This window comes from Manduca sexta, chromosome 28 (assembly GCF_014839805.1).
Source record: "Manduca sexta isolate Smith_Timp_Sample1 chromosome 28, JHU_Msex_v1.0, whole genome shotgun sequence".
In the NCBI taxonomy this organism is placed as follows: domain Eukaryota; kingdom Metazoa; phylum Arthropoda; class Insecta; order Lepidoptera; family Sphingidae; genus Manduca; species Manduca sexta.
The window spans coordinates 18,570,568-18,596,903 of NC_051142.1; the positions used below are offsets into that span (position 1 = coordinate 18,570,568).

Below are 26,336 nucleotides of genomic sequence, written 5' to 3' on the forward strand. Positions count from 1 at the left end.
ATGACATCTCATTACATACACCTTCTGACTCAAAATATAAATTCCAATATGTAATTTCTAATGACTTAATTAAACTTTGGACTTATGGAGTAATTATGTGGTTCATTATAAACATCGTAGCACAGTAATTTTCCTGATTTGTTGTCTGATTACGAAGTCCTGGTGCCTATCTTTCGGCTTCATTATGAGCTCCACTTTACTAAAGGGTACTTTCTAAATGCAAATGCTTAATTTTTTTAAGAATTTGCATTTAAAAAGTGAAAATAACAATTTGTAAAATTGCCGTTAAAATTTGTTAAAAATGTTTATTTTTTTTTTATAATTACAAAATGATACATATAAACAATTTCATGATGAATTCTTATATATTTAATAATAGAATTCTTCATTTATCATAAATTCATAAATCATAAGTTACATTCCAATTAGATAATTAAAGCGAAAAGATCAAAATTGATAGTCTGACTATAAAGATAGCCGACGCGCTAACTCTATGCACACAGCTACGCACGCTGTCTGTGTGAGTGAATTTTGCGAAGAATTACCTATAGTTGACTTCACGCGCGGCACGTAAACGCTCTTAAAAATTCGCTATATCGCTCATCAGGCAGCCATCTGCAACTCTCGTCATTCTTTATAAAAAAAAATTGTTATTCAAACCGGAGTCGCGGTTGTTGCAAAAAATACACTAACAACGAAGCAGTAATAATATGCAAATTAGTGACCGACTTTTCAGCTGAAGCCGAAAGGAAACCGAATTTCGGCTTTCGTGTTAGTTGGGCTCGAAACCGAAAGTTAAAACTGACCAAGTGTCGGCTTCCTGTTGCGTTTCGTGGAGTGAGTAGTAAGAATAATGAAGTAATTGTCTGGGAAGATACCATCTAGGCAAGCGTGGTACATCGTAGCTTACTTCGTCACTTACCAATAATAACGATGTAAATATTTAAAAAAAGGGCACGATAATGAAAATACTTTCGATTTTAATTTCCGACACACGAACACCACTTTCGGACTTCGGGAACAATCGTGAACGAAATAAATGATTTGGCCGAAACCGCAACCCAGTCCGGTCTCTAATGCAAATAAATAAACTCGTATCGAGTTGAAATGTGCGCAGTTTATTAAAATAACGGTGTGCTTTTAAATGTTACAACCACCGGTGTTCTAGGAAATGCACCGTTGTGCGAGATTTTATGCAGCAACACACATTTTGGAATAAAAACTGCGGTAATAATTAGCGCGTTGGCTTTTGTCGTCAGGGTAATGAATAACACTCAAGTCTGAACAACAGTAGCGAAAGGTCCTTTAACCCGATTCCTTCCAAGCCCTTTTGTAATTTATATAACATCCAATTATCATGAGCAGTGATGGCCTAGTTGGTTGTGGAACGGACAAAGACAAATGTCCGCAGGTTCAAAACCCAAGGGCACACACCTCTGACTTTTATAAAAATTATGTGTGTATTCTTTGTGAATTATCGCTAGCTTTAACGGTGAAGGTAAACATCGTGAAGAAACCTGCATACCTAAGAAGTTCTCCATAGGAATTTCGAGGGTGTATGAAGTCTACCAATCCGCACTAGGCCAGCGTGGTGGACAAAGGCCTAATTCCTCTCAGTAGTAGAGGAGGCCCGTGCTCAGCAGTGGGACAGTATATAATACAGGGCTGATATTATTATATATATAATTATCATTACACCGAGCGCGTTTATGCATAGAAGTACTTATATGTTGTGTTGGGTTCCCTGTCAGAAAATTTCAACTTTCGTCACTGCTGGACAAAATATGTACTTGGTGAGTACAGACGGCCTGCGTCGGTGGCGTAGTCGTGTAGAGTAAGCGGTACGTCAACCGCGTTGAGGTCTTGGATCGAATCCCGGGTTGGGCAGAAACGGTTTTTTTGCGCTGTATCACTGGGCTAAGGTTATACTTACGCGGCAAATGGTATAACCCGATGGAGTATATGCATATGTAATAAATATTGAGTAGAGCATGGCAGTAAAGTCCTAAAGTCTGCACTTTACAAATAAATATTGAATACGTGACGTCACCCCATGAACCGGCAACCTCTCGCCACCATTCCGTCCGAAACAGTTGTTTTACACAATCTTCAGACGATGCAGCACGTCTGGCCCACTGACCGGCATCAACACATTAACATAATCTTTATACATTATGTATGAGATGGTGAGTCAAGATTTTGTGAATGTATACTCGCTATGTATATTCAAGATTCCACCTGGATAGATTAGCTACTAAGGTGTTGTTTATTTCTGCCGTCAAGCAAGCTGTATGCAAGCACTGAAGATTTGCAAGTCATTACTCAACATGATCGAACCTTATTTAAAGGTAGGTAGGTTATCCCAATGCCATAGTTTAATATGACAGAATAGCGTGACGAGTTGGCCGCTCGTCTGACGGCAAACGCGTTCTTATAAACAGTAACAACGCCATCGGGAACGTACAGCCTGATCAGGAAAATATAAAATTTCTTGTACTGACGACGTTAATTTTAAAACGAAAAGCAATAGTGGCGCCCCCCAAGGCAGGTTTTTTACTTACCTGGTCAGGCTATAACTACAGTCGTAGTGGTTCTTACTATGATACAAGCGTAATGCATTGTATTTCGCTACTCAGAGTCTCAGATGTTCTTGAAAAGGCATGTGGCATAAGGCATCATATTTTTCAAAAGCAACAACTCGAAACACAAAACTCGCAGCGTCCAAAACTGATGAGTCAAACGAAATGTTTTGTTATCGCCGAGTGAAATCTAACAATCCGGTTTGTTGGAGTGTGAAAGAAGCGTGTTGTAACGAAGCTTACAATTAACTTTTATGTTGTTTTCTAACTGGGTTTTAACTGTTATAAGGCCTGGCGTTATGGTTACCATTTAATATGCAACTGAAGAAATTGGGCTTGTTGTCCGGTTGATGCAAAAATTAGCCTGTTTGGGCACACTATCACCTTCCAATAACAGCATGGTACTGCATTGACAATCTAGAACTTTAAATGTGAAGGTCTTGTCTCGTAATGTTTAAGTAAATCTTAATCGCTAGTTGACGCATACAGCTAACACAGGCTGGATGTCGACGATCATCTATACTTACTATTATATAAAGCTGAAGAGTTTGTTTTGTTTGTTTGAACGCGCTAATCTCAGGAAATACCGATCCAAACTGAAAAATTATTTTTGCGTTGGATAGCCCTTTGTTCGTGGAGTGCTATAGGCTATATATATCATCACGCTATACCCATTAGGAGCGGAGCAGTAATGGCTAATCTCAGGAACTACCGGCCCAAACTGAAAAAATCTTTTTGCGTTGGATAGCCCTTTGTTCGTGGAGCGCTATAGGCTATATATCATCACGCTATACCCAATAGGAGCGGAGCAGTAAAAGCTAATCTCAGGAACTACCGATCCAAATTGAAAAAATATTTTTGCGTTGGATAGCCCTTTGTTTGTGGAGTGCTCTTAGTTATATATCATCACGCTATGACCAATAGGAGCGGAGCAGTAATGAAACATGTTGCAAAAACGGGGACAATTTATTAGTTTTGAGAGCGTCCGTTGCGTGCGCTGCGTAAACGGTTAGTTATGTAACAATGATGTATGACGGGTTGGTCCTCTTAAAAAGTTCTAAAAAATATATTATAAAACAAAGTCCCCCGCTGCATCGGTCTGCCTAAACGTGTTAAACTCAAAAACTACCCAACGTATTAAGATGAAATTTGGTATGGAGACAGTTTGAGACCCTGGGAAGAACATAGACTCCCGGGAAACTACTACTTTTATAACGGAAAACTTTAGCCTGAAAAACTTTATAACGCGGGCGGAGCCGCGGGCAAAAGCTAGTTGAGGGATACAATGTCTTCAGCATTTTTGCTGGTGGCAGTATATATTTAATAACCGCCCGGATAGCGACTACCGAATGAATACAAGGCGTTAAAACCCGCCAGTGGCCCACGTGTGTCGCATTCCAGGATCAGCCTGTGTATATCCGGTTCCAACAGGCCGGCATAATTGTGTCGACTGTTAAAGGGTAATAACCTCTTGTCAGTCGATATTCTACTGGTCCCCACTTCACTTACCATCAGGTGCCGCGAGACGTCGCTTTACCGTGCACGACTAAAAATTTTTTTGGTCTTTACTTTTTACTTATTACGTCTGCATAGGTGCAATGTAAGCTTCGTACCCCTGAGATTATCTAAAACTATGCAGGGAACAGTCCAATACCTACTGCTGCTTACTATCAGGTCTTATTTGCCCTGCTGTCTTCATCACAAGAAGACCACAGCTGAACAAAGACATCCCCTAAAGATTTCCAGTCCGAATGATGTTAGAAATGGCTTGCGTCCACAGAATCCCTGTTACTTTTATCATGCCGTCATGCCATGCCAGTTAAAAAAGTATTGCCATTAGTCTCTGGACCTCCCATCAAGATGTATTATGCAAGTTTTTTCGCGACAGCTGCTCGTTTACCGCTACCGTAACGAGCCGGAATCGAACCGGTGTTCATCGAGCGCAACACCGGTTCACTTGCGTACTGTTGTGTAATGTTTGTTTAACAGTTGTTATGTATACAAAGATAACTGTTACTATTGTGGAGAATAGAAATGGATATGCTATTCATTCAGATGTTTTTTTTAAGGCAAACGAGTAATATTCCGAGTGATCAGCAGTAGCAAAGGATGAAATTTTTCGAAAGAGAAGTCGACAACATATTGTTGGTACTGCTCATAGGCATTAATGCGGTCTGGAAGCCGGCAGGAATCGGGTTATATGAACCCTTAGCCACTGGTGATCAATGAGCCCCGTACATAAGATACTGGATATCGTAAGCAAATTGCGTATAAATTGCAGATTAATGAAAATCTGGCAATCATAGAGAGACTCAATGTCTTCCATTGGCGGTGAATTGCACCTTTTTGAACTAACCATCAGCTCAACTATACCTGATAGATACAACAACACTATTAAAACAACATAAACACGTTGAATCGCAGTTCGCGACGCCGTCGGACTTCCGCGCAGTGTCGCGTGCGAAACTCGCGTGTTTATTTTTTCGTTTTTACACTAAGCAACACCGTCGTAAAATTGATATGAATTTGAATTTCGAACACTCCCTGCATGACGTTAGAGTTCAGTGTTGCCAATTGAAATATCGCGTGAGGCATGGTAGTTTTTTTTTTGTGGCGTATTAACACGGCTCATCAACGTAATACGGTGTAATTGATTTTCATCTAGCGTGTGCGTGTGGGTTTGTTTGCAAATATTAAACTTTTTGCTTACTAAAAGGTATGAATATTTTGTGTGTTTGTTGGTCAGTCGATACGTAGCTGCTGATTAGTTGTATACTTCACAAACTGATATTATATTTTATACCTAGTTGGATACCAACCACCAAGAAGAACCCGCCATAGCGTATCATTACAGCAAGTAAGTCAAATGAGCAAATTTCAGCCAATGTTGAGTTCATCACGCATCTTACCTTGTTTGGTTAGTATGTATATAAGAACTGCACTGATATCGCCATCAAGTATAAGTAATTTATCAGTGCCGGCATTAAAAAAAGACCTGAAATAGATTGATACTGTTGTATTATCATTAGTCCTATATTAAATGTCCATCAGTGTATGTATTCCCTTTAGTAAGGCGTAGTGTTATTAAAAACGTTGATTGGTTTCTATGATTGCGTTCTAACTGTTACGTCGGACAGTTATATTCAGTAAACACGCGGCGTAACGTGCGTTGGTACTTGTTGATTGAATACCTGCTAATTAAAAAAAAACTCCCTCAGTGGCGTAGTTGTACTGCATGCGCGGTACGGCACCGCTCTGAGTTCAAATCCCGGGTCGGGCAAAGTTATATTTGGGTTTTTCTGCTCAGTATCAGCTCGGAGTCTGAAATTTGTGCCCGAGATGGCGATAGGCTCGCCACCTCTAACACTATAGGACGAAACACACTTGGCGAAAAATGGGTGCCCTGGTTGCGCCGCTGCATACCCGTTCGGGGATAAATGTGTGATGTGTGTGTGTTTGTTTAAAAGAAAAACTATTTTCGTTGTAAACTGATGACGATGTTCTCGTGGGTGTTTGTAAATCAAGAGATTAAGTTTTATATCTTTCTCAAGTGTCTATCATTTTGAAATACACAAAGATTTTATGGATATTCGCGCGTTATGTAAATCTACTTATTTTGAAACGTTGAGCTTACTTAAGATTTAAGAGTGATCTACTATATACGGTGCTCAGATTGGTTAACTGAAATTCTTCAACCTCTATCACCGTGGGACATTATTTAGCTCGGCGATTCATTGTACCGCTTGGGAATATGCCTGCCTCTGATCGGCAGAATAAAAGCCGATGCTTGTAATTGTTGTGTAACGAAATATTTAATCGACTTCCCAGAAACCTTGCCAAAGGTTGTCCATAAAATTATCAAATTATGAGACCCTGATCATTGAAGTTATTGATGAGCCAATAACTAACGAACTTCGTTAAAATATTCATAATATTGTAACACGACGAAAGACGATCCAAATACGTAGAAAACATGTTTTTATACACAATAGTGGAGATACAGGGTGTTTCCAAAAAATAACAGAAGCAGCTAGGTTATGTAGGATGGTAGAGTAAAAGAAAATAAAGGTATGATAACGTGTCATGGTTGTTCATTATTACGTTTCAAAATTGTTTGAGTACTAACATTAAAATAATTTGTTTGTACGTTGTAACTATCATAATTGTGAGTCGATAATATAAGTGTAGATATGTTCAATAATATCCATTGATTTTGCATAATATATTTTTCTCCAATCCTACTAAACTAGTTTTACAACACCATGTATCTTTTTATTTTTAATTTTTGATGAAGACGCAATCTGGGTCGACATATTTATAAATTTTATACTGGTTTTAGAATCTTTCAAATACAATAAATCACGTTTTCTAAAACGTTTTTAGCTTAACACCTATATTTTTATAACATAGCGGTAGTTTTGAGTCTAACAGAAAGTCCCATAAAGTCATGTACTGTTGTAACTGTTGTTATTTCATTATACAGGTGTTGCAAAAAAGTAATTTTACACGTGACTTCACACATGATATATATGTTTTTGAATTTATCTGGCTTAGAACCTCTCGTGGTATTTAGAAGTCCGCCATTACATTACAGTTAGCATTACCAGTTTAAATATTTCTAAGGCCAAACATTGTGCCATCTTTATTTTACCTTTATAATATAGATCATTGTAGCATAGATCCATACGAGACATTCGATACGTCGTAGTGATGCTTGCTATGCCCTACCACTTACTTTGAAGTACAAAGTTCTGATTACTTCGCTTCTGTATTCGAACAGTTAAGTCCCCTTCTCATCTAATCCAAAATATAAGTCTCACCGATTTCTTCTACTGACAATGAAAAGGATTTCAAAAAGGCGTTATATAATTGTCGACGTTATAAGATGCCATTCACAAATCACACTGACCTTGTTTCATAACAACGAAGATGATCAAAATAATGTTAATGGGTGAAGTGACCTTTCCACGGACGCTAGTTCGCTCGCCTTGGATTAGGTGGCGCGGCTCGGCGTACCGGTCTTTCGACCTAACCGGTGTCCAGAAATATGTCAATGAATTTTATGTCAGGAACTGGATCATGAAACTTTTGTCGCTTTCATTCGGTAATTGAAACATATAAGAAGACATAAATGTCGGCTCTCGTACTATAGAGCATTGGACGAATTTTTATCATCTAGCAATGCATAAATTGCTTTAAATATTTTTTAAAAATGTAGTTACAAAACCTATGTTTTCACTTCTTTCCATCAGCTAATGATGGCTAAAAGAGTATATTTAGGCTTTTTATTCTAGTTACTATCAGTCTGAGCATATATTTACTTAAAATGTTATGTATTATGTTACAAAATATTTGAAGCTAGTACAGTTTAGAAGCCTTAAGGGATTTTTTCTCCACTGTCGGAAACCGCACCATCTATGCAATATGTTATGTATTTATTAACACTACGCTCTTGTCCATGTTTCCTCCGTTCACGCAGAATGGCGGACGTAATTAATTCTCGATTGACACATAATCACTTTACGATAAGGTACCATTCCGGACAATATGATAATACTTACAATCGATTGAATGTCGGTCCTTTAGATATATATAATCTAATATCCAATTATTTCTGGTAATTACATGATTTCATATTGTTTGCTATAAATTTTGTTGTATTTGATTCCATCACGCTGCCATGACCAGTTTAGACTTAGGCAAGTCTCTTTACAGCTTATTTGCACTTTACAGTACTTATCACCCGATTTAGTAATTTAATTGCGTCAATTTAAAATCAAGAAATTGTATGACATTTTTTATGTCATAAAATCAATTATTTTTATTGCAGTAACTTATAGAGTAACAGTAACCTCGTATCGTCTTCAAATCTCAACTTGACTAGTCGTCATTGTGTCGTGGTATTGGAATCGTTCCTTTACCAACCATACGTGATGGAGCACGTAGCACACGCAGTTGAAGTCGACGGAGCAATTAGCCGGCTTTGATTATCAGCACGCGTTGATGGCACTCCTTGCGCCGTGACTCATCTCAGACATGTACGCTCTTCAAAATAGTTTTAGCAGGCGCGGTTATGCTGTTGTATTTGAAATTGGAACATTGTTGTCTATGGGATTTTTTATTTGTTTCTTAATGAGCATGGATTTGTTTTTTCTGTTGGCAGTTACTAAAGCATCTTTTTTATACTGCTTTGATTAACTGTGTAAATAATATTAATTATATCAATAATAATTCCCCTGCGACGCATATAAGCCCAGCAAAGTGTGTTTACTCTTGTTGGGTCGTTGCCTGATATATAAATGATAAATGCGGGAGGTTATGTTATTTAAACACTCAATATATATATGGTATTTGGGGTTTATAATTAGAATTTGGCATTTAATTTCATTTATTCCATAATAATATGCTATTTAACATTCCTATAGCCTTAGTCATGCTCGAATAGACAATAAAAGATCTCATAATGTTGGTTCCCATTTTGATTATATTCACCTTTCGCTGGTGCCAAGCAAAATGTTTCTCTATATTACAAGAAAGAAATGTATTTGTTTTTAAATGCGCCTTATGACTTCATCATATAAACAAAGACTAAGCAATAAATTAAATTTAGCGTGAATGTAATGTATCGTTGTTAGAGATAAAAATAAAAATGTCCACTTCCTCCCAGCACGGGACAGTTGTATGGTATCCCGTCGATGGCGGCCATATTTAAATTGCGTCATACTCTCCGTATGCCGCGCAGATGGGACACGAGGTTTTGTTAATTATATCTCAAAACTTAGTTATGCCAACTGCTGCAAGGAAGCCTTGCGGTTGAGCTTTCTCTGGGACAGAAGCACCCGACTATTTCTGACAAGATCTCCCATCATGCACACGTACAATTAAAAAATCCCAATAAATAAGAATTGACGAAAGTTACGGAATAAATTTAATAAGTTATAAGGAAGGATGATCTTTAAATCACAGTCTATGAGTGTTAATTTTGGACAAAAGAGGTAATCACATGAAATAGGCTAATTACTTAATAAATGCTCTTATTTACTACGTTTCGCCCCAAATTAATCATTTTCACTATATTCATAATAATTAATCACATTATATTTGTTTGTAACAATAGATAAAAGCCGGTAAAACTCGCTACAAAAAGTCGCTCAATCAATATGTCAAAATAGGGTGACATTTTCACACGTCGCGCCGCGCCGCTCTGCCTGTACGAAACGTAAACCGGTGTCGCTTCCGTCGCGTTGCGGGAAATGGATTATAATCGACGCGTTTGAAATTCAAAAATCGTATATCTTTCACTTGGATTTATTGCCATACTAAAATTATTTTGAATTACCAAAACGGTAGAAATATATTACAAAAGATCTCCAGGAATAAATTTTTACATAAATTAACTTCTTAATTATTTATTAAATTTATATATTTAAATATGAATAATTAGATCACTTATGTTATTAATTAAAACATGGATGTCTTACATTTGCATAGTTTACTTTCGGGAAGATTGGTTGTAAAAATTTGCATGAATCGAAAGATTTGGTATTACTAATTAATAATTTTAATAAATTGGTCTGGGTATTCGATAAAAAATTGAAGGTTTTTTTTGGTGCCACTATCCTCGTCTTTTGGAGAATTACTTGTACTTTTATAGCTGTTTACCTTTGCAAAGTCAGGAAGCTTTCTAAGTCCTTATCACGAAAAGCCGTTGGACTTTGCCAACCAATGAAATTTATAACGTAATAAAAAAAAATACATGACAATGTGTTGCTCTTAGCATAACAGCTTGGGAGCGTGCTGTTGTTTTTGTAATATAAACGAGATGACGATGATTTTCTCACAATGCGCCATGATTATTACGTTGCGGTGAGGGAACATGTGGGTTTTTGTCATCAGCTATGTTCGTCTATTAACGTGGTAATGATTCAGTTGAGTTCAGCCTAAAGAATCGTGAACGGATTTTGGTGCATGTGGGTGATTTAGTATTGTATTAATTTTGCTCACTGTGTTGGTGTCGCGAATTTATTATTTAAACTCACGGCTTCTATTCCTGAGGGCAGGAGCCGTATAATGATACCCAGGACATCGTGTATCTTTCCCATTATGTGATACGAGGTGAGTGTTTTGCCATATTGGATACTATTATCTAAATGTTGGAATTAAATAAAATTAGTTTTCTTATTTTATTTAATTGGTTTATACTTTATACGTAACCTTTTAATATGAACATATCACATAATGTTTTTTTTTGTGAACAAACATGAAACTAAAATATTTTTCACTACGGATGTTCTTTTAATTGTTGCGTGAAAGATTTTTTTCTGTCATAAACAAAAGTAATGTTATATATTTTATCCATAGCAATAACTTTAGTCATCAAATCATCATCAAATACTTGGTGTGAATTAATCTCGTATTTAGCTTTCGCAATGGCTACAACTTTGTCACCTCCACTCGAAATACCACCTTAATGACATATGAATGACCTTAATTAATGGCTTTTGGTGCATTCATATAAGATTTATTATTTACTTGAAAACTTTGTCGTATAATTAATTAGCAACTCGCACCAAAGCAAATGTTTTGTTCTTTTTGTTTAACACTTAAAGCATCGGAATGTTTGCCGGCAAACATGAAGCTCAGGCAGTGAGGTTATTAGTATAAATTACCACATTTGGAAGTATGGCCATCCACCGCCAAATAAATCGAAGCGATCGGTTGACGCGTGCATTGTGCAACGGCTAAGGGCAACATCAATAAGGACAACAACTTTTTTATTTAAAGTTTGTAATGTTCCGGATTGAAGGGTATTTTAACCAGTATAATTATAGGCCATTATAGTAGTCATCATTTTGTGTCTCAGAATGGCTGTGGGAAGTATAAAAAAAGTAGGATTATTGCGCCGTCTCCGGTCAAACGAATAATAGCTAGATGATCATCGAAATCAGACAGTTTACATGTAGCTTATACATTGCGTGAGAAGCGTTCGTTAAGACGCTCCGAGTTCTTGTTAAATCACTCTAGTCGTTAAGTAAAGTAATAAATCTTATAGTTTGCTTCGCCATTCTGCCGCTTGTCAGAAAAAAGCATCCGTTTCCAATTTGTACGGCCAGTACTGTGGAACTGGTAGAAATTGTCTTGAAATTAGAACCACATTAATCTAGTACCAACGTGCCTGAGTTTTTAATCCTGACCACGGCCAACTACATTATACGCACACTGCCAATAAACATTTTGATTAATGTTCTGTCAAATTATTTGACATAAGAAAGTATCAATACATTGTATATCACTCATGAATAATAATGTTCATTGTTAAGGGGACTTGTGATAGAAGACAGAGCACGGAGCTACTAATTTACACATGATATGACGTCACCACGTCACACCATGGTATTATGGTCGCTCCGCCACGGATCTATTAACGAACGGGACGACCTCCACGGCGGTTTTAGAGAAAGTCGACGCTTTTACGATTGCGTGTGTGTGTGATGTATTTATCAGTGTTTGTGTATGTGTTTGGACTGCAATTTTATACCACTGTAGTTTTATAAGGAAATTGTATATTACAATTCTGTGGGAATAGGTTTGCTGTTTTTTTATTGTAATTGTGACTTATGAACACAGATTTTGTTTACATGTTTAAATATATAGAAAAGGTAGGTCGAAGCATAACATAATCGGCTGAAGCGCATATTTTTCAATCTTATTTTCCTTGTTTCAAGGGTCGGCAATATATTTATCGATTCTTTAGTAGGTATTGTAGGTGTTAATTTCCCTATCAGGTCACTGACCTGGTTACATAGGTATGCTGAATTCTGCTATAAAAATACTCAAAAAGCAATTTGTTTTTAAATAAGTCCGTACCGCGTACAGAAGTTATTTACTGCCGGATCACGGATGTATAAAGTAAAACAGTTACACTGACAAGCTACCCACACAAAATATCCGCCCAAATTTTATTTCCTGAGATAAAAAGCGGAAAGTAAAATTTGAATTAGTAAAATCTTCATGTCTTTATGGGACGTAAAACTTATCAATGCGATAGATATTTCTATCCTAGGCAAGGTATTTTATACAACTCGATGACGAGCAAGGCGTTCGTCTGATTGTAAGGGCAGCGTTTGTCTATAAATAGTGGCAGAATCGACATTTCGCATTGGAAGTTAAGTCGCACTGTCTGTTACACTACTAGTGGCCACAATGACCTCACCAACCACAATTGTTTGTACACTGCTGCTCAGCTATGAAAAGCTTAAGTGCTGGTGATTACCCAAATACTTGACCTAGTCAGAATCGAACCTGTTAATCCTCTACTTACGGTTATTACTAGTGACTCTAATCGGTCGTGATGATGTCGTGGGATTAGTAAAAATGGTTTTATAAGCGACAATTTATATGATAATCTATACTATTTATATAAAGCTGAAGAGTTTGTTTGTTTGAACGCGCTAATCTCAGGAACTACCGGTCCAAACTGAAAAATTCTTTTTGCGTTGGATAGCCCTTTGTTCGTGGAGTGCTATAGGCTATATATCATCACGCTATACCCAATAGGAGCGGGGCAGTAATGGCTAATCTCAGGAACTACCGGTCCAAACTGAAAAATTCTTTTTGCGTTGGATAGCCCTTTATTCGTGAAGTGCTATAGGCTATATATCATCACGCTATACCCAATAGGAGCGGGGCAGTAATGGCTAATCTCAGGAACTACCGGTCCAAACTCAAAAATTCTTTTTGCGTTGGATAGCCCTTTGTTCGTGGAGAGCTATAGGCTATATATCATCACGCTATATTCAATAGGAGCGGAGCAGTAATGGCTAATCTCAGGAACTACCGATTCGAACTGAAAAAATATTTTTGTGTTGAATAGTCCTTTGTTTGTGGAGTGCTCAAAATTATATATCATCACGCTATGACCAATAGGAGCGGAGCAGTAATGGCTAATCTCAGGAACTACCGGTTTCAACTGAAAAAGTCGTTTTGTGTTGGATAGCCCTTTATTTTTGGACCGCTATAAGCTATATATCATCACGCTATGACCAATAGGAGCGGAGCAGTAATGGCTAATCTCAGGAACTACCGGTTTGAACTGAAAAATCTTTTTGTGTTGGATAGCCCTTTGTTCCTGGAGTGCTATAGGCTATAGATCATCATGCTATAACCAATAGGAGCGGAGCAGTAATGAAACATGTTGCAAAAACGGGTAAAATTATGAGTTTTGAGAGCTTCCGTTGCCTGCGCTGCGTAAACGGTTAAAGTTATGCAACAATGATGTATGACGGGATTGTTTCACTTAAAAAGTTCTAAATAATATAACAAAGTCCCCCGCTGCATCTGTCTGCCTTAACGTGTTAAACTCAAAAACTACCCAATGTATTAAGATGAAATTTGGTATGGAGACAGTTTGAGACCCTGGGAAGAACATAGGCTCCCGGGAAACTACTATTTTTATAACGGAAAACTTTAGCCTGAAAAACTTTATAACGCGGGCGGAGCCGCGAGCAAAAGCTAGTTATATGTATATATTTTATGAATATTGCATGGCACTAAGATTACTTTTTTATAACTAAACCACAACAAAGCTGGCCTATAGGTACCTACTATAAACATATTGTTATGCATAATATGAAGTGCAGATAGGTTCAATACGGGAGTCTTGCTTCTATGCAATATTATGCAAGTTATGAACGAATACATAATTTAGTTATAAAATAGGTTGAATGATTTATAACATCATTTTGACATTTTATTAACGCTTCGTTAGTGTTACTTAGGCTTTATTTATGACGTTCTCAGTTCGGTCTCGGTTTTCGTTCGGACAGTGTAAATAATATTTGTGACAAATGTCATTATGTTGTGATGAAAACCGCTGATCTTCGTGGTACCCTTTTTTTTTTTTTTTTTTGTTTCGCGGAGAAAGTGCCTTATTACTACCGCCCAGCCTTCGTGGGGGGCGACTGAGCGGTTATGCTGGGGTAACCGTGCCTTACGGCCCGGCGTTGAGCCGCCCGGATTTGATGATGACCTTCGGGCGACCGCCGGGCCGAGTCCCTAACCCTATATACAACTTAACCTATGCACGGCCTACCAGCTAAAACTCCGCGGTGACCCTCTTCGGCGCATTAGGAACGGCTGCGGGCTTCCTCTGACGTTGAAGTGTCTAGTCTGCGACCGCAGCCGCCCCTGCGCGGTGCCGTCTTGCGGCCCGTCTCCTATGGGGGGGGGCTCAGAAGCCCTGCGCACCGAAGGACGCCCTCGGCGTCTACGGCAGTGTGAGGCCAACAGCACACTGCCGTCCATCCCGGGGGTCAACCGAAAGATGTGTAAAAATGCACAAAAATGCACTAGGGGGGGCAGCCCCCTGCTGCCCGCCGACGACCCCCTTCGTGGCCCCTATTAGTCGCCTCTTACGACAGGCAGGGGATAACGTGGTGGAATTCTCCAAACGCCCCCATTCCACAGGGCGGATCTTCGTGGTACCCTGGCATCCCTTTGACGATTTAGGTCTGAGATAATTTTATGCTTTAGTAATAGGTAGCTAAAGCAGCGATAGCCTTGTTGGGTGTGGAACGGACTGCCGAGACGAATGTCCGCAGGTTCAAATCCCAAGAGCACACACTTCTGATTTTTCTAAAAAATTATGTGTGTATTCTTTGTGAATTATCGTTCGCTTTATCGGTGAAGGAAAACATCGTGAGGAAACCTGCATACCTGAGAAGTTCTCTATAGGAATTTCGAGGGCGTGTGGAGTCTACCAATCCGCACTAGGCCAGCATGGCGGACTATGGCCTAATCCCTCTCAGTAGTAGAGGAGGCCCGTGATCAGCAGTGGGCAAGTATTATAATACAGGGCTGATATTATTATTATAATAGGTATTGGGCACACAAATTACTACTCATAAAATATGTCAACGAAATAAAAACTATCGAGATCTGTTACGTGAATCTAGCAAAGATTTATAACACTAATATATATTTTAATTAATGAAATCATCAAAAATTTAGGTATTCCACAGTTTTACCTATGTATTATACAACCTTGGTTTTTTTGCGGCTCACGACACGTCTGGAATACTGCATCGTGAGAAAATATTATAATGTGTGATATTTTTTTACTGACTTCAAAAACGGAGAAGGTTATCAATACACTTTTTTTTCAATGTTTATTATCTCCGAACACGGCGATTTATGAATTTAATTGGAAAAATAATTTGTTCGAAAGAATACACCTGCAAATTGGGCAGTAGATTTTGTTAATGGTAATATCATCATCAGCCATGTAAAGTTCACTAACGTTTGTATGATAGCTTTACATTTTATTTATTTTTAACCGACTTTAAAAAAAGGAAGAGTTTCTCAATTCGATGTGTATTTTTTAAATGGATGTGAAGCTTATGTTTTATGATTAACTTATAAATAATTAACTTATAAATTAATATTTCATAAATTTAGATTTTCTAATCAGTGAAACTGCAATTAAGAAATTGATGTCTATTTTAGTAATAAATTAGTTGGCAGTAGACAGTAGCGACAATACTTATAATTATGAGTTATGATGAACCAAGTAAAATTGCGCCCATCTATTTAACAAGTAAGATATTCAAGTTCTTAAGGCTCTTCTCCGAGCAAACAACATTCGATACAATTTTAAATAAAATAAAAATGTTTGATGTGTTTGAAAATTTTTAAACTGCCGAAATATTCCATATTAAATTCTCTATGTAATAATGCAAATTAAAATTAAGGGTGCTTTTGGAGGGGATACGGCATCATTTAGTGGCACTTTCATTATAAAATGAATGAAAAACAATATCTACAGCATACAAGATTTTAAACAACCAAAGTAAGAATAATATACTCGTATTGTAGAAATATGTTTAATATTTGTATATTATAAATTTCGAACAGATAGTATCTATAAATACGTTGAGCGCACCGTTTTCTGGCGGTAAGGCCTTAACACTGTTTAAATATAAGTTATTCCGATTGTCCAGTATCAATAATACGCATGCTACTGTTACAAGTGATAGATTTTCCTAGACCTACATAAAAGTCTAGGCCTTGACATTTCCCATTATTGCACTCGTAAGAACTTTCATAGACTGAACCTAGTTATGCAATAGATATTGTTGGACAAAGTCACGTATTTGAAAAAGTAACATTTATTCTTATTAGTCATCTCTGTTTAACTCAGTATGCCCACCTACAATAAATTAACAAAATATTAACAATAAAGTATTCATAATTTGGTTCAAGGAAAAACTTGCAATTTTATATGAAAACATCGTTTATATTAATACCACGTGACATTTTACGACTTGTCATAAATTCTACCATCGTGTCGGGCAAAAATCTCTTGTTGGCAACACCGTCATCGACCGCTCGCAGTGCGCGGCGGCGCGGAGCGGGGGTATATCGCTGTCAAATTCCATAATACAATCGGAGATGTATTTTCGCGATTAATTAATTAGAAAAAGCTTTTTACTGAATTAATTCGCAGTTTATTGCCCAATTCATTACGTTTATAACGTTTCGTTAACACGATAGCCGGGACGGTCACGCGGTCGCCCCCATACCACAGTGAATTCCGTACGCTCTTGGAGTCGCGCATCTATTTTTGTTTTGTAGCCCACTTTTATTGTAAATATTGTTTTTGGTGTCGAAACTGCGGTGTTGGTGTTGATTTTTTTAAACCTTTTTCGTCGATAGCCAGCGTACCGTGAAGATTGAAGGCGTGCGCCGCCTGAAACGCACTGACTTTCGAAATTTTCGTCTCTGGTGATGTGAATTTGTGCCAACGAGAGTACTCTAAGGTTTATTGTGTGCTAAAAGTGCTGTGCCAAATGTTAATACAGTGATATTTGTGCGAAAACTTCGTAAAAAATAAAATTGTAGGCATTAAAAAAATATATATTTAAATTTAGAACAATAGGCTGTAGAGTATCTTCGAGTGTTATAAAGGTGACTAATTAACAGTAAATAAACACGAATATTAAAAACGGAATTTCACATAAAACAACACAAAATGAAACCAATCACTACAAACAAAGACAATTTCACATCTAAACAAGCGTAACAGTGATTCAAGGCTACAAAACCGAAAGTGATCCAAACACAGTGCAACTAAATGGCAGTTTTTTGTTTAAAATTGCATTATTTTAGTTGTTTGAAGCCATGAGGCGAGTGTTCGGCGTCTGTTCGGACAGTTGGCTCCTCTGCGGACAGAATGTGAGGGAAACAGTCAATCCCCAAACACAATAGATGTTGTATGTTTGTTTTTCTTTACTCTACTTTTTTAATTTTTTTGTTTTCCCTCATTGTTATGCATGCGTTTTTGTGTAGCTTTGGTGTATAATATGGTATTGTTAGAATAATGAGAAATGGATAAACTGGACCTGAATTAAAAATTGCTATTCTTTAATTCAAACAACAAATTTATATAAACATAAAAATATATTTAGCATTTATAAATTGTTTTGGCTATAAAATGACAAGGGTACCAAAAGATGAATAATATTTTTCTGCAAGTCACAGTTCAAAGATGACTGGCACAATGGACAAGTAAGTATTCAGCCAAGGAACAAGAGAAATCTGTGACATCTAAACATTTGAAGCCATTTGAACCTTGAAGTATAAACGAAATCTACTCACAAAAATTCCTAACACTGATATGAATTATGTTTAACTAAAACTGCTCTAGAAGCCTGTATTTTCTTTTAATTTCCCTTGTATCATATAACTTAGCACATTAATCTTGTGACTGAATTAAAAACCTCGTTCCATAATTCTTCAGGCCCCCATTGATGAGCCATCAATAAAAAACCATGTCATGTTTACAAAACAACTTATTGACAAGTTAAAATTGATGTATTGAATTATTTTAAATTAACATGTGACATCACCATATTATTCACCAAACTTGATGAAATAATATTTTGTTTTTAATAATGGATGTTTGTCTTGTGATTATTGAAAACAAGGGTTTATTTGTACTGGAACAATGTTAGACACTATTAATGGTATCTCTTCAGTAAGCCAGTTATAATATGAATTATTATATATTAAGTTTTGGATTTGGTCCTGAGGTTTATATTCTTTAAAATATAATAGTCTTGTCTGTCTAGAAGCAGTGTAGTTGGATCATTACATGTCCTGGGTTCGATATCCAGGTTGGGCAATTAAGTTTTTTTACAAGTCATAAATGCTTGATAGTTAACTATACAGTTTTTCCCGTGACCTGGAATGTGGAGATAATCAATACAATGTAGGTATACTAATAATGCCTCGGTTTTGATCCTTATTGATAGAGGCATTGGCTTACATATTAGTAGAAATTTATTATGTTGGCTGACTCCTGGTTGGGGATAAAGTACTGTTATAATGTACATAACTTTAGGTACAAATGGACCCTTTTATATGTGTGTTTGCAGCTTGTAATGATATTGAATCAACATTTATTGTTTGTTGTATATGCTATGTGTCATATTTAATATTCCCTTGTATAATTTAGAATTATAAATATTATTGTTTGTTTCCCATGTCTGGTCTTTAAACGAAATGGTATATGAAAAATAGCATAAATTTATATTTTATTGTTGTTAATTTTTAAGTTTATGGTTTTGTATATTGCAATTATAGCTAATGATATTTCAAAAATGAATCTTTAATAGGAGGTAATATTCTGTAATAGTCTGGTATTGCTTTTTTTAAGTCTTCACAGGCACTGATGCTTATCAGGCAAGTCTTTTTTCATCATTTAGTTGTATAAAACATGTTCAAAATCTTGATAACATGTTACTAACAATAAGTGAGGTTTTATTTTCGTCTGAATATCTCTAACAGCTTAAAATACTCAACAGTAATGAAACAATAGAACAAAATTGTGACATCATTCTACTTCTCAGAGTCTCAAATTCCGTTTTGTTTATTATATTTAACAATGATGATGTAACACTAAATTTATATCATTTGAACACGAGTTAATCTTAAACTAAAAGTCATTTGTGTCACCGTAAGGTTAAATTTAAATAAAATATGCGATTCATCATCTAACATCTGTTTGACCGAGCGGATTTTGAGGCGCCGGTGAATAAACAATGTCACTGAGCAGATCAATTTTGTAAAGTATAAACCTTATATTATACTAGTCAATACTTCTTTTTGATCGTAGTTCTGCTCGTCAGAATGTCTTTTCTCCTAGAAAAGATTCACTGAACACTTTTCGGCAATGAAATTTAAAATATATTATGTAGATACATCACGGGATTGATCGTGGCGCTGATAGGTGTTAGCTAAAACGTAGGTATATTACAATTATTCGGCCATATGGCAAAAAAGTTCTGAGGTAACAAACATAAAAAAATACAGTCGAGTTGAGAACATCCTCCTTTTTTGTAGTCGGTTAAGAATGTGTAAAGCTGTGAGCTTATGAACTCTTAAATCCAAGACTTGTGCTCCCGGTATGCCAATTTTATATCCAAATTCATTCAGCGGTTTTTGCTTTTAGTTTTACAAACATCGAAAAAATTTATGAGATTTAGACGAAGAGTCGATCAATACAATCAATATTATAATCGGTATAACAGCCTTCGATCAAGGTCCTTAAACCTACACTGGGATTCCGTAAGATAGGCATCAGCAATACCATAACACCTACACCCATATACTTATTTACCCATCTATACAGCTCATAGTAGATTAAAATTATTCTGCATTTTTTTTGGGACAAGCAAGTCTAGCTTCGGAAGCAAGCGTCGCAATAATCAAGATCAGCCTCACAAATAACAACATTTAGGCATTTAAATCGGAAGCTTAAGATTGTATTTTATAAAGGGTACCTTAAACTGGTACAATGTTCTTCTGTACCGTAAACTACCAAGTAGTACTCCATCTATAGTTTTACGAAATTTCCATACGATTTATGAAAACGTAATCAAAAGTCAATTTGAAAAAACCTTGAGTCGGATGTAAAGGAAAATATAATTACGCATGATAATTTCCAAGAGATAAAGTCTCGTGCATTTATCATACAAGGATAAAGTATTAAAACTGTTAAACGCCCATTGTATTTAGATATTTAAATAGTTGGTACGACTGAGACGGATGATGCGTCTCGCAGAAAACCAGCGTAAATCTACAAGTTTTCTTCAGCTCAGTACAGTCGGTGCGGTTGTCAAAGAAATTAGTTTATGAATTCAATTCCTAGAGCTGGTAGACAACATTTATGATCTTTCAAAAATACTCATGAAATCTGTGATATAGTGGCGGGGACTTGCCTATGGGATTTGGGAGAGAACTAAGATTTGCGAACGGCAATACAGATATGCGTATAAATAGTAATCTATAGCACAAAATCATTGCCGCTCGGCTTTACTGAAGTCGACGTCTATCCTTTAAATCCTCTATGATTCATACAATAAATATAATGGCAAATGTTTGCACCAAATATTTGCACTACACTTGTCCGGTTCCAGTTCTTTACTGACCCGAAACACTCCTAAACGACTCCCTAAACATCTGTCAATAAATGTTAATGTTCTAACATTAAATGTTAATAAATGTTAATGTTCTAACATTTATCACTCCCCTGCACAGACCAAATAAAAATCTGTACAGTCATAATATCTGCTTGACCATTTTAGGTGAAAACATCGCGTTTTATGGATCATTGTAATTCTTTTACAATCCATTAAATCTGTGTTGGGGTGCGGTGTGAGTGCTCGCAGGTAGCGGATTTTTAAATTAAGTATTGACTTGGAATGTCATGGAAACTTATGTTGTAGCGATAAATTTTGCTAAACTACCGTCGCGTCGTTTCGGTTCGATTTCCGCACGGAGATGTTTGTGTGTTTACAAATGTTTTTTTCGTATTGGATATTGGAACCTTTGATGGTCAATACGGCCTTATTGAACGCAATTATGGCTTGTTATTTTCTATATATAGTCGAATACAGAATACAACAGAGTGTGTTCTAACTTACAACTACATTCCATAACAATATTACACAATCGAAAATATATCCTATTCTCTTCGCATCATTTTGTAGTCGCACAAATACAGTTGTGCAAGTCGGTTACAAAATACTGTGGTAATATTACGACAAACATATTTATCAATACATAATGTAAGTTTATGTAACAATAACAGTGTCCTCGTCTACAAAATAGCAATATATGATATAACATAGCTGAAGATAGCAGCCCCGAAGGAGTATGCAATTTGGGCATTCACTGTTTGCTCATGGCATTTTTTTCTATGATCTCCAATCCTTATTCTATGCTAATGTGACGTAGGCGCAACATACCTTTTGAAGCACGCTGCAAAATTGATTTGACTTAGTTCTTATAAAAAGATATTCTGTGCTGTGATCCTAATGCTAAATTAAGTCTAGCAAGTTCTTACAGATATTGTGTAAGGATTTTTAGATGCGTTTACACAAGGGACAATAATCATTTCTGAGCGTTTTTTTGCTAAGCTCAACCTAGCTATAATTGCAATTGAAATTATTATACCCAATCTGAGTATATTTTGATGCAGTCGCATGTTATTAGATAATTATGAAAAATCCTATTGTATTTTAATTTTTTTTTATATATGATAATGGGAAAGTGAGTGAAACTCTCGACAGTCGAAACAATTATGCCCTCCTGTTGGAACCGTATATTCACAGGCTTATCCCGAAACGCGACACATTTACGTGGGCGACTATGGTGGGTTTTAATACCTTGTGTACGGTGGTCGCTATCCGGGCGTAAATAAAATATACCACCAGCTGTTAATTACTTACATTAATGTTTTCGCTACTCGCTTGCGTTTGTCGCTCCCGCGTACTCTCCCGCTAACCGCTATCGAAAGAACCTCTAAACCATAATAGTTAACCCAATTTTTCTATATTTTTATGACAACATAAAACATAACGTCGGCTCGCAATGAACTGTCCGATCTCAAATCATTGTGTGCGACACACAAAGCCTTCGAGTTTCTAAAGAATTTAATTAGTTGCGTATTGGAAATTGATGCTGGGAAGTTGCTTGCCGTTCGAGTGGAATTAGGTCACCGTGAAATTTATTTTGGAAATATTTGCCTTGTGACTTTCAAATCAAAAGTGTATTAATAAGAGCTAATTATCTATAAAGAGATATGTGTATATATATACTAGTCTGAGGAAAGAAATTAAGATTTATGGAACGTTATATTCTAATCCAAGAAACTACATAAATTATATGAAAACTTTAGAGCTTATTTTGTTGGTATTATGAGACTTCTTAACACCTGATGACTTGACCTCTATTGGGGGTGATGAAAATAATGTAATTTGATGGTATTTTATAATTCGGACCCATCAATATAGTTACTGTTTATGGTCAGAAGGCGGTTACCATCTTAAACGACTTAGTCGCCTTGTTGTTAGTAATATAATGGAAAGATAAATATGCAATTGTAAAGGGAATCATAAACCAGATGTAATAAAGTTACAATTGTATTATCAAAATCCTGTAAATGATTAACAGCGGTTTTCAATAAACGATCCCAATCTCAATCTTTAATCCGATTACGAGATTGAACCAATCAAAACAACTCATTTGTAAGCATGTCAAAAAAGCTTTGTTCTCATTGGTTAATTTTGAGATAGATTGAAAAACGCGATTGGGATCTTCAACGGCTGTTAGAAATTACGTTTCGCGATAAATACGCAGTTTGCATTTTCAAACCAACACTATGTAAATACAGTTAACACTAAAGTATAAAACCAATGCAGATTATCCAGTTAATCTGCGGATTATCCAGATGAATCCGTTTAACTGTGAACTCTTTGTTTCTCACGTTACTTACAAAATCGATATGATCAACTTAGTTGTTTATTTTCATTGGTTCAGCACTAGTTGTCATTAACCCTTTGTTTTTAAAAGATGCGATGTCTTTGTCGTAACTTTAGCTATTTTTATACTAATATTCAAAGTGAATACAGTTAAAGGCAAATGTAGGGAATGCACCTGTGTATTGCGTACACACTTGTACACTATCATATCTCCTGCGCACCTGGCTGGTCTCGGTCAGGATTAGCCGCCGTGGTCGAAAGGCTAGGAGAGAAGTAGGAAAGAATGTCGATTATAATTAAAGCCCGAGCATTCATCGACTGTTACTTAATTAAGAAAGTAATGAAAGGAGCATCTAGACAAGCTATTAACCCTAGTGTACGCTAGTATCGGAGTCGACTAGCGAGTAATTTAGTAACTAAGCGTGTCTGTATTCTACACGATAAAATTTTCGTGTTCAAACTACGCTTTGTTTTTGTTTTCTATCGTGTACACGGTTGCTATCCAGTGGATTAAAACATATAAAATAATATCAGTCCGGTATTATAAAGGCTATGAAGGTGCTACAAATTTTCATCGCTCAGTATACTATACTGTTCCACTGCTGGTTACGGGTGACCTTGGTAGACCTTGCGAGATTAGGCACTAATCTACCATGCTGATTTAGTGCGGTTCGGTAGACATCCTACACATTCGAAATTCTTACGGAGAATTGTAGGTTTCTTTGCTATGCTTTCCTTGTTTTTAATTCTAGTCTAAAGTTAGCATTACGTTTATATTTTACCAGCTTTTGCTTGATGCTTCGGCCGCGTGAGACTTTTCCGAGATTAAAGTCCTGCTATAATATATAGAAAATAGCGTATGTCCTTCCCAGGGTCTGAAACTATCTCCATACCGAATTCGATAATCGAAATCCATTTAGTAGTTTTTAAGTTTATCGCGTTCTGACAAGCAAACAGATCGGTGGGGGACTTAGTTTTATAATATATTTTTAGAACTTTTTAAGACGAACCATTTCGTCATACATGATATTTTTCTAACTTTAACCCTCTGTGCAGCGGACGCAACGCAAGCAAAGGAATAAATTTTCTTCGTTTTCGTAACATTTTTCATGCATGCTCCGCTCCTATTGGTCATAACGTGTTACACAGCCTACTTCAAGAAATGAGCTATCCAACACTTAAAGAATTTATCAATTCGAATCAATAGTTCCCGAGTTTTGCGCATTCAAACAAACTTTATATAATAGTATAGATAGATGCCGCCTTGACTAAACACGAAAGTATTACGTGAAACCTATGAATGATCGATTGATACTGACGTTGTATAATTATATTAGAACAATGAGTGATGTCATTCGGCTCCTAGTGTCGTATTAGTTTGTTTGTGAACACCTCGTATTGTGCGTTGTAATTATGTTAAAACATTTAGTAAGTTATGCTCTTCAATTAATTGTATTGCATTAAGGTTTACTACGCAGTAAATTTAGGAAAATTATATAAAAGTAATATAACTGGTCTTGTAAGGTACACGGCGCGGTAAATTTTGGATAAATATATAAAAGTAATATAATCATGGTATTATATCGTCGCTCTGCTGGGGGCGGGCCTCCTCTACTACTGAGAAGGGTTAGGCCTTAGTCCACCCCGCTGGCCCAGTGCAGATTGGCAAACTTTACAGATTTAGGATATTTTTTGTGAATTGAATTCCGAAATTGAATGGTCTTACGAAAAGTAAGAGAATTTCTAAGAGAGTGTTGTATTGACATATTTATTGAAATAATTATTTTTCAGATTTTATCGCGGTTTTCTCATATAATAATTTTCTCCCGACGTTTCGAAAACTTTGTAGCCTTCGTGGTCACGGTTGGTCCGCCCCGTGAAATAGTTTCATTTCAATGTTTAACATTCGCGTAAACATGAAAAATGATTTTATCGTTCTTCAACCTGAGTTTCGTGTTTTTCAATGTTTATCTATATCGGTTCAATAGATTAACCGTAAACACGTCATAAACATACTATTATTTCCTTATTCAATCACAACTAGGTCATTAATTAATTAATTGTAACTATTAAAGCAAAACCACAAACTATTTGTCAATATTTTGAACAGAACGTCGTTGTTTAATGTTCATTCATGTTACATAGAATTATAAGTATTTACATATATATTATTTTCCTTAAATGGCTGTAATTTGCATTAGATGATTGAACTGTTTTTGAAATGTACTGAGTCACATTTCGACTTAGTGGAGATTGAATAATAATTCAGTGTCAGAAATTGTCTCAATAAAATCATAATCACAGTGTTAGGTAGGTTTCCTTTATTCTTTAGTTACTAACCAGTCAGATATAAAAAATAAGCTGACGCCTAAGTTCTCCCGCCAGTGTAATATCACCTTACTTGTCATTATTATAAAGATGAAAGTTTGTGACGCTCGGCAAGTTCTGGAAGCACTAATCTCTCTTAAGCCAACAGCAAAATAAATCAAATAGAATGATAGGGAAATATTAAGTAGGAAAATAAATTGGGGTAAGATTGTCTACTTGCCTCCAAAGCAGGCAGAGCAGCGGCAAACGCCGAGTATTTGGTACAACAGATCGTTTTATAATGTGTGTTATTGTTGTTGTTGCAGGGCTCTCCCCACGGGTCTGTGATGTCGTGCCAGTCGCTCGCGGCGCGCGCGTTCGCCGAGCCAGACAAGGACGGCGTCACACACTGCTCGGGATTTCACAGGTGAGCGACAGAGATGGATGATAGGTACAGGATGACTTGATAATTATGTTGGGTAGTCTAATCTTAAGATTCAGGAAATATTGATGTAAGGCTTAGTGGAGCTAGGGTCAGGAATTAAAAAAAATAAATGGCACCATATTTTTGTCTCTTCAGATATTTTTATTTTTGATTAAATTATGTATTTTAAATCAGAAAATGCGT

At 36.4% G+C, this 26,336-nt stretch overlaps 1 protein-coding gene across 6 annotated transcripts in view; it reads left to right on the top strand.

The window, feature by feature from the left end:
* The window catches only part of LOC115446411 (GTPase-activating protein CdGAPr), a 71,488-nt gene that overhangs the window by 18,405 nt on the left and 26,747 nt on the right, over positions 1 to 26,336 (top strand). For 2 of the 6 annotated variants that reach the window (XM_037444318.1, XM_037444320.1), the window contains exons 1-2: positions 16,944 to 17,810; positions 26,035 to 26,135. In XM_037444318.1, coding sequence (XP_037300215.1) covers positions 17,757 to 17,810; positions 26,035 to 26,135 — 155 coding nt within the window. In that variant the 5' untranslated portion in view covers positions 16,944 to 17,756. Of the gene's footprint in view, positions 1 to 16,940; positions 17,849 to 24,774; positions 24,830 to 26,034; positions 26,136 to 26,336 lie in introns of those variants that run through there. The other 4 variants (XM_037444323.1, XM_037444321.1, XM_037444319.1 and 1 more) reach the window with 4 other exon arrangements.